Source organism: Plenodomus lingam (genome assembly GCF_022343315.1).
Source record: "Plenodomus lingam strain CAN1 chromosome Unknown contig_14, whole genome shotgun sequence".
NCBI lineage: Eukaryota > Fungi > Ascomycota > Dothideomycetes > Pleosporales > Leptosphaeriaceae > Plenodomus > Plenodomus lingam.
The window spans coordinates 766,417-781,338 of NW_027093932.1; the positions used below are offsets into that span (position 1 = coordinate 766,417).

At 50.9% G+C, this 14,922-nt stretch overlaps 8 protein-coding genes across 8 annotated transcripts; 3 read left to right on the plus strand and 5 right to left on the minus strand.

Moving 5' to 3' along the window:
- Positions 1-387: 387 nt before the first annotated feature.
- Positions 388-2,524, minus strand: IAQ61_002347 (uncharacterized protein). Its single transcript, XM_003834192.2, has 2 exons — positions 2,272-2,524; positions 388-2,214 (listed from the first exon to the last, which is right to left on the minus strand). Exons 1-2 carry the CDS (start codon positions 2,330-2,332, stop codon positions 443-445), a joined length of 1,833 nt encoding a protein of 610 aa, XP_003834240.2. The 5' UTR covers positions 2,333-2,524; the 3' UTR covers positions 388-442.
- Positions 2,525-3,987: 1,463 nt separating this feature from the next.
- Positions 3,988-6,346, minus strand: IAQ61_002348 (uncharacterized protein; the record flags this gene model as incomplete). Its single annotated transcript, XM_066095513.1, has 4 exons — positions 5,549-6,346; positions 5,380-5,493; positions 4,461-5,234; positions 3,988-4,438 (listed from the first exon to the last, which is right to left on the minus strand). The coding sequence occupies exons 1-4, from the start codon at positions 5,755-5,757 to the stop codon at positions 3,988-3,990; spliced, it is 1,548 nt and encodes a 515-aa protein (XP_065954349.1). The 5' UTR covers positions 5,758-6,346.
- Positions 6,347-6,714: 368 nt separating this feature from the next.
- On the plus strand, positions 6,715-7,052 carry IAQ61_002349 (uncharacterized protein; the record flags this gene model as incomplete). The annotated part of the gene is made up of 3 exons (XM_066095514.1): positions 6,715-6,737; positions 6,800-6,920; positions 6,972-7,052. 3 exons carry the CDS (start codon positions 6,715-6,717, stop codon positions 7,050-7,052), a joined length of 225 nt encoding a protein of 74 aa, XP_065954350.1.
- A 356-nt stretch (positions 7,053-7,408) lies between these two features.
- Positions 7,409-8,854, minus strand: IAQ61_002350 (uncharacterized protein; the record flags this gene model as incomplete). The annotated part of the gene is made up of 1 exon (XM_003834196.1): positions 7,409-8,854. One exon carries the CDS (start codon positions 8,852-8,854, stop codon positions 7,409-7,411), a length of 1,446 nt encoding a protein of 481 aa, XP_003834244.1.
- A 353-nt stretch (positions 8,855-9,207) lies between these two features.
- Positions 9,208-9,713, plus strand: VMA7 (H(+)-transporting V1 sector ATPase subunit F; the record flags this gene model as incomplete). Its single annotated transcript, XM_003834197.2, has 2 exons — positions 9,208-9,267; positions 9,399-9,713. The coding sequence occupies 2 exons, from the start codon at positions 9,208-9,210 to the stop codon at positions 9,711-9,713; spliced, it is 375 nt and encodes a 124-aa protein (XP_003834245.2).
- A 368-nt stretch (positions 9,714-10,081) lies between these two features.
- On the minus strand, positions 10,082-11,027 carry IAQ61_002352 (uncharacterized protein; the record flags this gene model as incomplete). Its single annotated transcript, XM_003834198.2, has 4 exons — positions 10,082-10,211; positions 10,299-10,381; positions 10,481-10,697; positions 10,834-11,027. The coding sequence occupies 4 exons, from the start codon at positions 11,025-11,027 to the stop codon at positions 10,082-10,084; spliced, it is 624 nt and encodes a 207-aa protein (XP_003834246.2).
- A 476-nt stretch (positions 11,028-11,503) lies between these two features.
- On the minus strand, positions 11,504-13,016 carry IAQ61_002353 (uncharacterized protein; the record flags this gene model as incomplete). The annotated part of the gene is made up of 2 exons (XM_066095515.1): positions 11,504-12,755; positions 12,943-13,016. The coding sequence occupies 2 exons, from the start codon at positions 13,014-13,016 to the stop codon at positions 11,504-11,506; spliced, it is 1,326 nt and encodes a 441-aa protein (XP_065954351.1).
- Positions 13,017-13,410: 394 nt separating this feature from the next.
- IAQ61_002354 (uncharacterized protein) lies at positions 13,411-14,371 on the plus strand (the record flags this gene model as incomplete). The annotated part of the gene is made up of 2 exons (XM_003834199.2): positions 13,411-13,481; positions 13,531-14,371. 2 exons carry the CDS (start codon positions 13,411-13,413, stop codon positions 14,369-14,371), a joined length of 912 nt encoding a protein of 303 aa, XP_003834247.2.
- Between the last annotated feature and the right edge of the window lie 551 nt (positions 14,372-14,922).

Here is a 14,922-nt window from a genome sequence, read left to right on the forward strand (position 1 = left end):
TTTGTCAGCCTTGGGTCAGTTTTAAGCTTGCACGACACATACCTCGTACGCACTTCCCAAAATTACCGGGCTAAATATATGTTCGTGTGCCATATATTCTGTCTTGGGCCCATTAGATACCGAAATATATACCTATGGGCTTCAGTTGTCTAGGGGCTCCTCTTGATGCGGCGTACTGCTCACAAATGTTTGGTTAGACCGAAGGACATTCCAAATTGCAAGCCACGCAAAATACACATCCTTACCTCTTATCAGAAAGAGTAACTGATGGCAATGCAGAGGGTAAACATGAAATTCCCCACATATTGTTGTGTGTATCATAAGAAACATCATCCAAATATGAAAACCAGCGTGTGTGAAGTTCTCTGCTATAAGAAATCACCACAGGCTTTATATAAATGGTCACCAATACTTAGATTATGTACAAAATTCTTCCTACAGATCATGGTGTTCCAGCACCTCCCCGCAGCTCCGCGATGATGATATCCGCAGCCTTCTCGCCAATTACCAACGCGGTATTGTTCGTATTGGCACCTACATTTTGCGGCGGGATACTCAGATCCGCAATTTTCAGGCCCTTGACACCATACACGTTCAGAGATCTGTCGACGACACCATAATCCTCCCGCGGTGCCATTTTGCACGTGCCAAGTGAATGCCAAGTCGTATTGACGTTTTCACGTAACCATTGCTCGATGGCCGCATCGTCTTCCTTGGTGTACTCGATATCCTTGATATTCTCCAATGGAGCATCGATGGTCTCGGCGATGGCGGCAGCAGAACCCTCTGGAAACTTGGGGTGGCCTGCTGCGAGTTCCCCGCGGTAGAATTTGGTTCGTCGCATAATCTCACGCTGCATCTTGTACGCCCAGATCTGCTTCTTCAGATCAATGTCGTTCTTGTCATTGAAGAATCCGACGTCGAAGTCGAGGGGGTCATCATGCTTAGCACCGGTGATGTGCATGTGTCCTCTTGAGTAAGGGTAAGCAGTATAGGTGCCGGTCGTAACATATTGACCAGCTGGGACGGTGGTAGGGTCGCCTAAGAAGCAGCTGATCAGACCGCACAGCATGAGTGGCCGATTGGCTTCGTTCTTGAAGTCTCTGTCCCATGCGGCTCTGAACTCAGGCCCAAGAGCGTCGATGTCTTTTTCTGAAGGGCGCAACTTGGCCGAGACGTCAATACTGTTCCAGCCCAACATCTTGTCTTTAGTCTCGAGCATCTTGGGAACATCTTTGCGGCCACTCAAAACGCCGTCGATTGTGTCCTCGGGCGCAAGGCTGGTTTTGTATGGGTACAGCAACAGGTGGTGATCTTGGTAGTCTTTACCAACACCAGGAAGGTCTTCTACAACAGGTACACCAGCCCTTTCGAGAATCTTCTTCTCGCCTACACCAGAGCGCTCAAGAACGGGTGGAGTACCACACGCACCACATGTGACGACAACGAGCTTGCGAGCCTTCACAGATCTCACAGGATGGCCAGTCAAACCAATCTCCATTTGGAATTCGGGATTGGGTGTGTATTCGACACCTGATGCGCGCTTATTCTCGTCGAACAAGACGCGCACGACCTTGGATTCGACAAGGACGTGTAGGTTCGGATGTTTCTCATCTTCAAGTTTCGGGTGGACGTATCTGTGTGCGGTGTCCTGGCGCTTGCCGTCGGGACTGACGTATCGTTGCCAGCGCTGAAAGCCGTTGTTGTTCTCTAAATTTTGGAGATCCTCGATCTCAGGGAATCCAATCTCCCCAGCTGCGCGGATGAAGTCGTCTTCTGATGCCTTGGCACGGAATCCACCGTCGGAGACATGTATCGGTCCGCTCTGACCGTGGTGCTTCTTCTCACCAGGCCCATGGTATGTTTCCAGCTTGTTCAAAAATGGCCACATTTCATGGGCGCTCCAGCCCGGAGTGTTCCAGGAGTCAAAGTCTGAGCGCTGTGCACGCGTGTACATCATGAAGTTGATGGAACTGCCACCTCCCAGTGTGCCTCCGCAAGGGACAATGCATTCGCGATCAGCGAGTTGCTTTGCCTTGTTGCCCTTGTAGAAGAGTGCAGTCTTGGTAGCTGGCAGGAGATTCTGCAGATAGAAGACAGGGTGCACGACGCTCGCTACATCTTTGTTATTTGCACCGCCTTCGATGACAAGAATGGAGAGGTCAGGATCCGACTCCGCGAGACGACCTGCAATGATACAGCCAGCGGTACCTCCTGCAATGTAGTGTTAGTATAATAGAAACATATACCTTAGGCGTTCACACTGTGTACCTCCTGCGATGATAACGTCCACCTCATCGATGTCGTCGGCAAGCTTGTTGTAAATACCCATAATTACATTCACGAAGAGGAACAGTCAATGGTCAGAAGGAGCAAAAACCACAAAAGTTGAGCTATACCGGTATGGCCAATCTCTACCTTAAGTAGCCGACTGTCGTACTCCGCCTCTCTCTACGTGGCACCGTTTTGAGTGTTCAGACCGAGGATCCCCTCCCCCGCATTCAGACCAGTCTAAGTTCTTTCGCGTCCCGTCTCTTACCAGATGCAGTGTGGCGTTGGTGTTTTGTGGCGGCGTTGTCCGCGCCGGCGTATCTCAATGGCGTACACTAGCCGTCACTCGGTCGAATAGGAAACCTTCACTTTCATTGTAGAAGATTTGGTGTTGTGACTAAGTGTATCACACATTCTCCACCCCGCACTTTGTCCCTCATCTGTGGATGACGGTCCCGCATAGTATCTCTGGAAGCCTTGAATTGCCAATCGAATTGACCAGGCCTGACGCTTTGTGGTGCTGACAAAGGGTCCACTTAGCCTAATTCATGGGGGATTGGGGGCTGAAAAGAGGAGTGTTTCCAAGAAAGAATCTGCCTAGTTTAGCCGCGATGTCCGCTTGAAGGCGAAGTTCGTGACTTTCTGCGGCGGGCTTGCGGCAGAGTGAGCATGCGTGTTGATCTTTGGTAGTGAGTTACCAGTAGTCTTTGGCGGAAGCTGCGGAATATTTCCTCTTCGTGGCAACTTAGATACCGTACCTTTGGTCGAGCTAGCCTTCGAACAAAGTACATGTAAAATTCGATCTAATTGAGCAGCTTGAGACTGTGATTAAAGACGCCAATTATGCAAGTCTGTTATGAGAAGTTTATCAGCCTTTATAGTAGCTTAAAAGAGCTTCAGATTCAGCGTACTCATCTGGCTACTTACAATCATACATGCCATGCTTATCATGCAGGTACCATGGATAATTGCATTATAACATGTCGTGTGCACGACGCTTGCATTTTGTCCGGCACTCACAGCGCTACACAAACGCCATGTTCGCACAATGCAACAGTCCAATCACAGGTAGTTGCTGTCTGGCCATGGCTGTGGCTGCGATACCTACAGTCCATTAGTGAGCTATCTCAGCGGGCAGTCCCACAGTGCGCGATGAGAAGGAGGAAGAAAGCTATGCCGTTTCACCACGCGGTAATAGCCGCGCTTCAATTATCCGACCGATGCGGAGATGCTGCGTTGGACGCCTCTTGAACCCCTCCATTCTTGGCAGTGCTTGTTGACGACATTGCTGCGGATATCACCTCTTTTGGACCTTGTGCTTTGCTTTATATATGTAGCGCTAGCCCTACCAGTGCAGCTTCCAGATACACTATTGAACGACATGTTATAGCTTTTTAAGCTTTAGTGAAGTCATGATTGCATCCCGTTTCTAGGAGAACTGAGAATGATCATGAACATATTACCAAGTGGGTTGCGATGACTACTTTGTCTCTGGTATCTGTAGTGTAGCCGCCCTATAGGAGTCACGGAATGGAGTGATGCTGTGTCACGCCAAAGCGCTTGGGTGTTCGATCCAAACCTGGTTATCATTATGAATTCAATATAGTGAATGCTCGAACGTTGCAGTTGCGCGGACGGGGACGACGATGTGGGAGGAGGCAACAGGATCCTGGTAACGACTTTTTCATGGTCCCCATCCATACGCCTGAGAACCGCTCACAAGTCTTTGTTCAAATATTCAACAGGTCCGACATACACTTTTCGCCCTTTTCTCATGAAGTAAACAAGAGAAGTAACAACGACAACGCCGTAGATCAAAAAGTTCCAGTTCATCAGATCAGGCGTTGGATGCGGAAACGTGGGGAAAAAGGCAAACGTAAATGCGACGGACAGGTATACCACAGCAATACCGTTAATCCAAATACCCGCCTTACCAAGCGAGAACTTGCAAGGAAGTAGAGCTTCTCCCTTCCACCTCTTGACGAACATACATGCCGTGCTGATGATGTATGAGGAGATGAGTGCGCACGTGCCCAGCGAAGCAATGGAGTTGAAAGCCACAGTGCTACCGATGTTGATAAGAGACAAACTGATGGTAATGGCAAACGAAACGATGACGCTGTTTACTGGAATGTCCCAGCCTGGACGCACATACGACAAGAATAGGCTGAAGGGGACGCCTTGGTCACGGGCAAAGGCAAAGAGTTGCCGAGAGCATGTCGCGACATTGTTGATACAGCCGAAAACCGCCATGATAGTGGTTGATGGATGCAAGAACCGTAGTGGCGGTTAACGACTGCGTGACGTTGTATAGGACTTGAATATGTGGTTGTCCCGTGGGCGTCATAATTGCACTGTCTACATCGCCGAGGCAAATGCAAAAGGTGACAAGCATGAGGAAACCAAGAATACTGTTCGATATAGCGGTCCAGATCATGGCGCGTGGTAACGTGTGCGAAGCATCCCGCAACTCCTCGGACATGTGTGTCGCAGCATCTGAACCAAGCAGTGAGAAGATTGCGGATAATTGTCCCACCAGAACAGATAGTCCGACATTTCCCCAACCTGCATTATCCTGGAACCCACCGAAAACTTCTTTAGCGGGGCTGCGAGGTCCGAGAACCCACATTGTGATGAAGATTGCAAAGAAACCAAGGACATGCAGGACTAGGACAATGCCCTCAATAAGAGGTAGCTTGCGGGCAAGCAGTGTATTGAAGACGATGGAGAAACCGGCTACGGCAATAACGATGAGGGTCCCGTGCCATCTTTCTGGTACGTAATTTGGGTTGTTCAGGATAACAAGGCCTTGGATCTGGTTGGCGGCGAGAAAAGCAACCGATACGATGCCGGTTTGCCATCCCAGAACGCAAAGCCACCCGACAAGGTAACTAAGGGATTGTTGGTGTTGCTTTGGAGCTAATTCGGATACCCAGTGGTATTGACCACCTGATGTAGGTGCCCTGCACTCTTGTTAGTCAATATCTTGTAGTTGGGTGCATTCAAGGCATATTTTGACAGTTTGTACGATGAAAGTGCATCCCATCTCCAAATAGACAAGCCTGTAGCCTAAGAAAAGGATGCAGTTGAGTTTTTTTCAATACTCACATCGATGCCATCTCAGCCATCGAGGCTATCACAGATCCCATACATGTTGCGGTGACCAGAAACATGATAATCGCGCCACCAGGGCCACCATTAGTCAATGGTATTAAAAGCGTCCTGTCAAACGTCAGAAATTGAACTAGTAAGCATGTACGACATTCCCCACACTCACGTAAGTATCGTCTCCCATGTCGCCATCAAGATCATCGAGTACCCAAATATTGATGCAAAACGAAAGTTTCGTCGTAGCTCTTGCTTTTTGCCCATGCGATGCATGTCCTTTTGATCGCCAGTCGTTCCCCTTTCCTCTGAAACCTCGATACCGCGGCCAAATTCGCTATCCACTTGCTGGAGGACAGCCTCTGACTTGGCATCTGACATGACGACGTGAGTGTGATGAGAAGCACAGTTGTTGTTGTTGCGAGCCGTGACGAGAGGACTCACTGTCTAACTTGTCGAATGAGCAGCAGTACAGCCAAGAAGACTTGAAGCGAGCGAAGTATTCTAGGTATTACAAAGAGAATGAAATCAACGGGGTACCGGTATGCTTGCGGGAGTGGCCTCATGACTGCATAAAGTTTGTGGTTGCCGAGGGGGCCCCATGACTGGCTGCGCTGAAAGAGTCTGGTCCTGTAATCGTCCAGACGGAACGAAATATGCAGTATGGCGACAGGGTTCAGAAGATTTATAGTATACGGAATACGCAAGGGCTGGCTGAACTGGTGGGAGACCCCGTGCCCCTCATGCGCCGCTGTGGCACAATCTGTAGGAAGAGAGGCCCTACGGGCTAGGCCTCCAACCGACAGAAGCGAGTCCACTAGTCAAGCTAGGAATTGAATGGACGCTGGAAGGATTCCTACGATGCCATTAATCATACCAGAGGATGTGGAGGGCGTTCGCTTGTGCAGGGAGCGGGCCGTCCGAAGGGACTTGGGGAAGGACGGCCTTCGACCCGATGCCTCATCCAGCGCCACACTTCGCCAACTAATTGGCTCTGTTCTCCCAACGTCGCCTACATCGAGGAGCAAATATGGGGACCCCATCAGGGCCTCATGTACGTACCATCCAATCAAATTATCACGGAGAAGATCGTCCAAGCCCACACTGGCCATGATCAAGAAACTTAAGATTTGCTCAACCGCGCGCTTCTTTGACTGTCGTCCGATCTTAATAAATACAAGAACAAGAGATTATCACTACTCCTACAAACTATGTATAGAACATAGGGAAATGATACAGATCTTCAGCTGGCTGCATGATTTTAAGTAACCAGATGTAGAGACATCACCCACAGCCAATGTATCAAAATTAAACAGTTCTGCCTTGCTATTCGGCACTATGGGCATGAAAGCCGTTTCTCAGTAGATGCCCACGACGTGTCCATCCCCTATCGGTGGGCTATCATCACAACTAATGATCGTAGCGTCGCTCTTCACACTACCATCTTTCCAGGCTTCACATACTCGTCTCTGAGCTTCCTTGCACGAACATCCATCCAATGGAAAACACCAGGCCTAGAAGATACAGCTATGCTGGCCACACAGGTGAGATCACCGCACTCAGCCTAAGAGACACGTTTTGATCAAGAAGAGCAGATCGCCAGCGTCATTCAGTTTGCTCTGCTTCTGATATCCTTGTCAGCTGGGCTGTCGAAGATATTCGGCTCAATCAGCTAGAATGATTATCAGCGGGTGGTAACAGTGGAACTGCTCTATGGTAGTTTTTCTTCTTTAACTGAGCTGACATGTCAGTGGACAGAGTATGTCGCTCAGGTAGTAAGCTCCCCGTCATCGACCCGGAAGCGACATGGATCTGGTCAATGATGATGAAATAAGATAAACTTAATCTTAGGGAGGAAGAGGAAAAATCACAAAATATACAGCGAAGATGCAGGGGTATTGCGTGAAGTGTTGTAAATCTCGATTGAAGAAAAGATATACATAAACGGGATATATACAACATCATCTCAAAAGTCCCGGTTACAGATACACAACAACCTCTGTACCAAAGCCTTCCCAAGCACGACTTGGCATCAATCAAACCTCGAGCTCTCCCTTCGCCCGACTCCCAACCCCTCATATCCTCCCGATCGATCCCCTTTGCCAAACAGCCTCCTCCCCTCTCCTTGCCCTAACCCATCTCCCACAGGTGTACTAGCCCTCTTCAGCGGACTTCCCTCTCGCTCCCTAACCCTTCTCTCCCCCGCTCCGCCCAGACTCTCGCGTCCGCGCGACGCAATCCTGCTCCCCTCTGCATCGCGGAAAAAATTCGCGCTTGCGGATTTGCGCAGGGGTGAGGCTGCATGCATTTTGACGCCGAGATATCCTCCATCGTTGTTGGGGGCGGTTCGTGGCATGGGAGGAGCTTGGTGGAAGGGGTTAGGTGGTTGTGACTGTCGGATTGGGGAGAAGTCTGGGACTGCGGAGGAGGAGGCGGCCGCGGAGGCGGTGGTGGAGTGGTAGGATGCACGGGGGGTGTTTTGTGTGGATCTGGCAATAGAGGTAGTAGATGCGTTGTCTGGGTCGTATTGATTTACGTAGTTTGCATTTGGATTTGTGCGGAAGGTGCGGTTGATTACGGTCTTGGGGGTGTAGGTGGTGATCTCGCTGGCGAGACCATCGCTGGTGCCTCGGACGCCGACGCTCGAGTCTTTGTAGGGGCGCTTGGAGATTGTTTGGATGGCAACGTCTCGGCAGGGCTTTTGGAGGGATGGGTGGACGAATTTGGAGTCGTATTCGTGGAGGACTTCGCGGCTGATGATGGCGTTGTCTTTGGTTTGTTGGATGAAGGAGCGACGGAGCCACCACATCTGCAACGATAGGACTAGACCGATGACGATTGTGGTGGTCAGCTTGACGCTGGGCCGTGGGTCCAACTGCGGCACGGGAAGGTTAAAGTAGTAAAGTAGGACGTGCAGTGGGCTGAAGAGGCAGAACAGCTGCAAGCAAAGGGGATTGGGATCCCAAACGGCAATCTCCCACACATCGCGGTGCTCATCCGGATGTGCCCGACTCGCGGCCGAGTTGGTGACCAAGTTGCGCACAAATGCCATTGGTGATGCACTCGCAGGCGAGGAGTCCACTCGCACGCGCTTCGCACTCGGTGTCCGCGGTGCCTTTTCCACACTCTGCTCAAACAACCTGTAATGTCGTCTCTTTCCCCAGACCAGCCACGCATTGCCAAAACTTGTACCCATGAGCACAAGTACCACCAGATTCGCAAACCACTTCAACCAGCCGGGGCCCTGGACTGTATTGAACACGCCATCGTCTTCGGATGTTGAGGATGCGCCGCTGTTTGCCTGTGCAAGAATGAAGAGAAAGTTTGCGCTAAAGCCGAGGTAGAGCGAGTACGTTGAGGCACAGTCTTCCCAGTCCGAGCTGTTCAGTTCCTCTGCAATCCAGATGAGCCAGTCGGAGGGATCGAGATAGGCTTTTATGCGTTCGAGGACGGGCGTGCGACGGACGAGGCGGGGCATCTTGTCGTCTCTCTCCTATATTAATATGATTACCGGTGAAGGTTGATGGGCGGCAAGTTGAAAAGAGAGAGAGAGTGTGTGTGAGAGAGTGTGAGAGAAAGAGAAGTGGAAAAGCCGAGACAACGAGATTCACAACATGGCGCGGTTGGGCAGAGAAAGAAAGAAAGAAAGAAAGAAAGGAAGAAAGACTGAGGGTGTGCTTTGCGGCGAGCCAAACAGTTCGCCTATTCCGTCCTTAGCGCGTTTCTGCTATGACGATAGGGCTGGAGCTCACCTCGAAGCTCCAACTTCACGATCCCAAGTTGTGGCGGCTCCCTCTAGCTGTCCCCCCTTCACCTAGAACACAACACACCATGGCAGCACCAGCAGGCCAATACAAAGACCGGCAATTCCTAGCCGTCATAGGCGATGAGGTATTTCCCCTCTCCCCTGCTCCCATTCACGATAACATCTCCACCTTCACCACCACCATCATGCATCCCCACTACCACCCCCTCGTCAACGCACACCCATCCTCTCCAGCATAGTCTAACCTCTTCCCAAGGACACCGTAACAGGCATGCTCCTCGCCGGCGTCGGCCACGTCACAGCGCCCCCCGACTCGCAAAAAAACTTCCTCGTCGTCGACGCCAAAACGGACGCCGCTGCCATAGAAGCTGCCTTTGACCGCTTCACCACCGAGCGCAAGGACATTGCCATCTTGCTCATCAACCAGCACATTGCGGAAAAGATACGGCATCGTGTCGAGACCTATACGGCTGCCTTTCCCAGCTTGTTGGAGATTCCAAGCAAAGACCACCCCTATGATCCGGAGAAGGACAGTGTGTTGAAGAGGGTTAGGCGGCTGTTTGGGGAGTAGAGATGTGTTGGGTTGGGTTGGGGTGTGTTGCTGGGAATGGTGGAGGTGGGGGGGAAGAGGCGTGGATAGGGTACATGAAGTCACTACGGGCCCGAGTACATATCTGCACTATCGAGGAGTCATCTACGGCGAACGGTTTTACGTGTAGAGGGACTATTATAGGTTCCCAGAGCAAGTCACGACATGCGAATTAGATATCTGCTCAAAAGGCTCGGTGTTATTTGCCATGAAGGAAAGCATGCATTGCTTTCATATCTACATTATACTGTTCCTCCATGGCACTAAGTCAAACCATCGATCACTTTGGTATCGCGCATCAAGAAACGATAACACCCTTCACATACACACATACACACACATCCCCCAACTCAAAGTTCATTCCTCGTCCTGAGTCTCTCCTGCACCATACCCGCCAACGGCCCCGACATCTGAAACCTAGGCTTGCCAAGCTTCAGCCCACCGATCTTGACACCTGCTGCATCCTCTTGGGCTCCCAATCTGTCGTTGGAGAAGATAAAACATCAGATATAGGCCTCGTTGAAACAGTCGATAGGTGGGCATGTAATGTGACGAAAGCGCATTTACCGGTGAAAGGCAATCTTGGCAGTGAGGCAGGTGACCTTGTCGCCGTCCTCGGTGACAACGTCTGCAAGTACGGTGTAGGTGCCCTATTGCATCATGTTAGCACTAGCCAAGAATAATGCGCGCGGAGTGCTGCTAGGGGTGATTTTTTTGGTGTCGCAGTGTCGATGTGAGGTCCTACGTACCGGAGGAATCTCCTTGGGCAGATCAACATCCTTGGTCAACTTCATCTCGCCCTTCTTGAGCGGGCAGTCGAGGTCCGCCTTGCCGATTGTGTCGCAACCGTCTGCTTGTTGGTTGATGAGCGTGATAAGGCCATATTTGACTTGAAGGTGCATTTTAAAGCCCTCGCCCACTTCCTTTTTGAAATCGCCTGTTGCGATGATGGAAAGCGTCTCGCCACTGTCGCAATCATCAGCATGATTCAACTATTCAAAATTCGAACATCAATGTTGCATCGTGTTATGCTTAGAAGTTTATCGCAAACTTAAACATAGGCTTGTGCCTGGGTCCTGGCCGGACATGGGGAGAAACGTACGGCTTGGGTGGGTTGGGACTTAGATCCACCTTCTCAATCTTCAAGATGTCGTCGGCTGGGTCGCCACAAAAGTACAGTGGGTTGTCACCAGGGACCTTGTACTCTTCCTTCACGACAACCTGGCTGCCGCCCCATGGGGTAGCTGTGGCGCTAACGGCGCTGAGCGCGGCGAGGAAGAGTGTCGAGAGCTGCATGCTTTCGCTGTACCGTTCCAGCTGTGCAGGCGATGGCTGTTGAAGAGCTTCCGAAAGGCGTTTCGGTGAGCTCAAAGGTAGAGGTACGGTCGAGTTAGGCGGTGTGTGGTGTGGAGAGGGTGGAGAGGAGAGGTTGCTAGTTGCCTCAGAGATAGCGCTGTGGTCAGAAGCTTGGGTGAGGCTGGGGGCCGCGGGACGTCATCGCGTCACCTGCGTTGATACAGGGGGAGCTAGTGCGTGTTGGGGTAAGACATGCACTTCCGAGTTAGTATCACAGCGTCGAATCGCCGCTAGGCACATACGATACATAGGTACTTCCACGACGACCTCGGACTAGAGTAGATCGAAAAATGAATATCCGTTGATATGTGTACATGAAAAATTCATCTAGACCATAGTGTAATTAACCATACCCTGATTATTGATTCGTGAGGATGCCTACCATACTTATCATACATAAATTGCCCGTCTCCTAACTATATCCCATTCGTCTCACCCTCCTTCTCCTTCATCCTCAAATCGTCAATCAACGCACTCAACACCTTGAACATCTCCCCCGCCATCTTCTTCCCCGTCTCCCTCCACCGCTCATCGCACAGCCTCCCAAAACGATCGGGATGCCACCGTAATCTCTCCTGTCTCAACCACTCATAGCTATACGACCCACTCGCACGAAGCAATCTCTCGACGTCGTGTTGACATGCGTGTATGCTATTCGCCTCAGACTTGAGCAGCCTACATGTGGCTAGAGTGCATGTTGAGAGAGTACTTGGGAGGTATGGGAAACTTGTAAGCAGTTTCGGTTCGGTGGATGGTGCGCGTGTCAGAGGCGGCATGGGTGGTGTCGCAGCGTCTAAACTAGACGATTGCGATGCGGAGCGAACTTGTAGTTTGCGAGGTGGTTGTTTTGGCTTGGGTTCAGAGAGACACGATGACGCCGAGGCAAACACGATGGCTGTATCTTTGGACCACTTTTCGTACAGTAGTTGTGTTCTTGGGTCCGACTGCATTGGACCAGTTCCTGTGGCTGTGTGTGGATGTTGAGTACCATTTTGACCACCACCGGCATTCGCTTTGTTCTTGGAATTTGCATTTGGCCAAAAGTTCAAAGCAAAGTCCTCCAGGGCATCTTCATTGACATCGTCAATGCTTCCCGCCCATGTTCCATCGCGCCTCACCGCAACGAATTGATCCGTGCTTGTCGAATCAAGAGCGATGAATGACAAAGTGCTCCATAGAAAGCCCACCTCCGTTTCCCACTCCTCTATTGTCTCTTTGAAGATTCCCCAGTACACTTCTCCATCGTCATCCGGTTCGCCAAAATGGTACTCAACTTCACCATACTCGCTCATTGCGAAGAACGCATCATCTGGCCCCCACGTTGCTATTCGCGGAGGCCCCACACGCCATCCACTGGGTGTGAGCCAAGATTGAAGAGCATCTTCCAAAGCTGGTGGGAGATTTGCCCAGCGGATGAATTCAGGGTGCCAGATAATAAATGAGTCGTCTGGGCCAAGGAAGCAGCGAAGGTGCGGCGAAGGCCATGCTTTGCTCAAAATCGCTTGAAGGCGCGAGGGAATGGAAGGTCCCCAGCGGAGAGTGTTCTTCCCTATAGCACCTTTGCAGCTGAGTATCCAGGAATCGGATACTGCGCCAAGGGCCGCCCAGTGAACTTCAGATACTGTGCTGCTAACCAGTAGATCGCGGAGTGAATGAGATAGATTGCGACTGTGGGATCGTTAGTGAGCGGATATCTGATTGTCATACTGTCTTGTCGACGTATAGCAGCCGTCAGCGAATAGAATTCTTCATAGTTATAATCTACCGGTACCAAGCCCCCGGACGCATCACTCAAACAGGCAGACGACGGCCAGAGTGAAATGCACGATCAAAACAGCCAAGTAGCTAAACTCACAAATTCAATCCCGCGAAGCTCTTGGAGATGAAGCTATCATCAGGCCCAAAGGAGAAGAAAGACGTCGTGCTCATGCTGAACGCGAATATTGAGTGGCTTGCTTGACGTCATGCGCAACACGATCCGAGTACGCTAGATCTGGACTCATTACTAACTCCAGCATTCGCAGCACTCAGAGCACTTTGGGTCTCAATCAACGCTGTGCCAAAAATTGTTTAATGGTGTTTTTGTTGATACGTCTTCCCTTGCTGATGGTCAGATGAGAGCGAAGAGCGGCGTTGCTATCCTGATTTAATCCTGGTAACGATGGGCTTGGCACGTGGGTCCATGGCGATTCAATGGCGATACATCGATGTCTGCGACTTATAATCCTCAAACACGACTTCGCGAAGACACTCACGGTGATTGAATGAATAGTGCGGTGTCTGTTTTACGTCCTCTTCGCTGGAAGCCTCGACAATAGCGATCATGTGCGACTCCACATTCGCCTTGGGCCAACGCGGAAGCCACTTCTTCCAATGTCCATCAAAAACAGACCAGTAGATACGTCCCAATCACCATAATCCTCCCACCTACTCACAACCACAGTGCTCGATTACCAGCAAAACTCGCCAAACTACTCGTTTCCCCCCAAATGAAGCAAATCCACCACATCGCCCTGGGCTACGAAGACAGTTTCCTCCTCACATGGCGTGACACACGGAATCAAGACCGAATCGACTGTGCAGACCTACCCCCCGAACTAACCACTTTCCTATACGACCAAAGCGCGCGGGGCCAGTGGACTAGAAATGTACCTAACATCCAGTGTGTACTTGGGCCGTACAACGACTCCTGGTTCGTCCACGACGGCATCGCGTATTCATGGATGAATCTGCCCCCCAAACTACTCGCGGCGTTGCAAACCAAGATAGAAGACGGGAACTGGACTGATCGGCCACGTATCCTTGCTCTAGGGGCAAACAGCAACTTCATCCTTGTGACGGAGAAACACAACGCTATCTGGGAACTGCCCCAGTACCGGAGCTTATCCACCCTGTTGTCAAGCGCCCAATCCAAGCACAATGGCGTTGCAGAGATGCACAGATTGATCATCCATCCATACCGCTTTGAAGCTTTCATCATACACTTGCAATCTGGCCTCCTGCGTTATGCAAACCTCCCGTCCCCATCCCTCGCCTGTGTTACCGCCATGCTCGAACCCATCAAACACGACACACTCCACGCAAAACCAAACCCCTTACCCAGGAAAGCAAGTTCATCCCTACCCCGTCCGCCCCGCAAACCAAGCATCCTGCAGCAGCGCGCCTCGCTGAAGAAAGAATGGAACCAGCACAACCAGCAATTCTCGGCACGGGCACAGGGCATGAAAGTGAGCTTGAGCCTCAGTGTTAGTTTGGGCGGGGTGGCTAGATTAGTGGGAGATTGATTATGAAACGAAAAACATCCCGTCGTTTCTGGGTGGATAGGAAGAACATCACACGCGATACTGCCTTCCTTCCCCTTACCAAATCCAAAGATTCTCGGCTGTTAGTTCATCTCGGATCGGATGGGGTGAAGGAGCTCCACTGCCCAGCCATCTCTCTTTCTCACTCTAGATTTGAACTCTCTCACACCTTCTACAGCAGCACGAGCACTACATCATTTATGCCCCCCAGCTTCTCCATGCGCCTATAGAACATCAAGGGGCGGGGCGTCTGGATCCACGAGTGCCTGGATATCAGCATATAACGACAACTCTGCTGTTGGTGATGTTTACGCCGGTCTAGCAGATCCAAGACCTCCATATCAGCTAAAATATGCGTTCCTGGTTTGAAGGTACAGGATTTTGTAGCTTGGTTGATGACTGGGTGGCGCTCGGTTCTCGCTCGCTAAGTACGTCTGGGCATCATGCTGTGGAGTGCACATGGCTCTTCGTCGATGATATCATTGATGCGTGTTGTGATTCAGAGGAAAAGAAGATTGTCAATTGAACGTGTT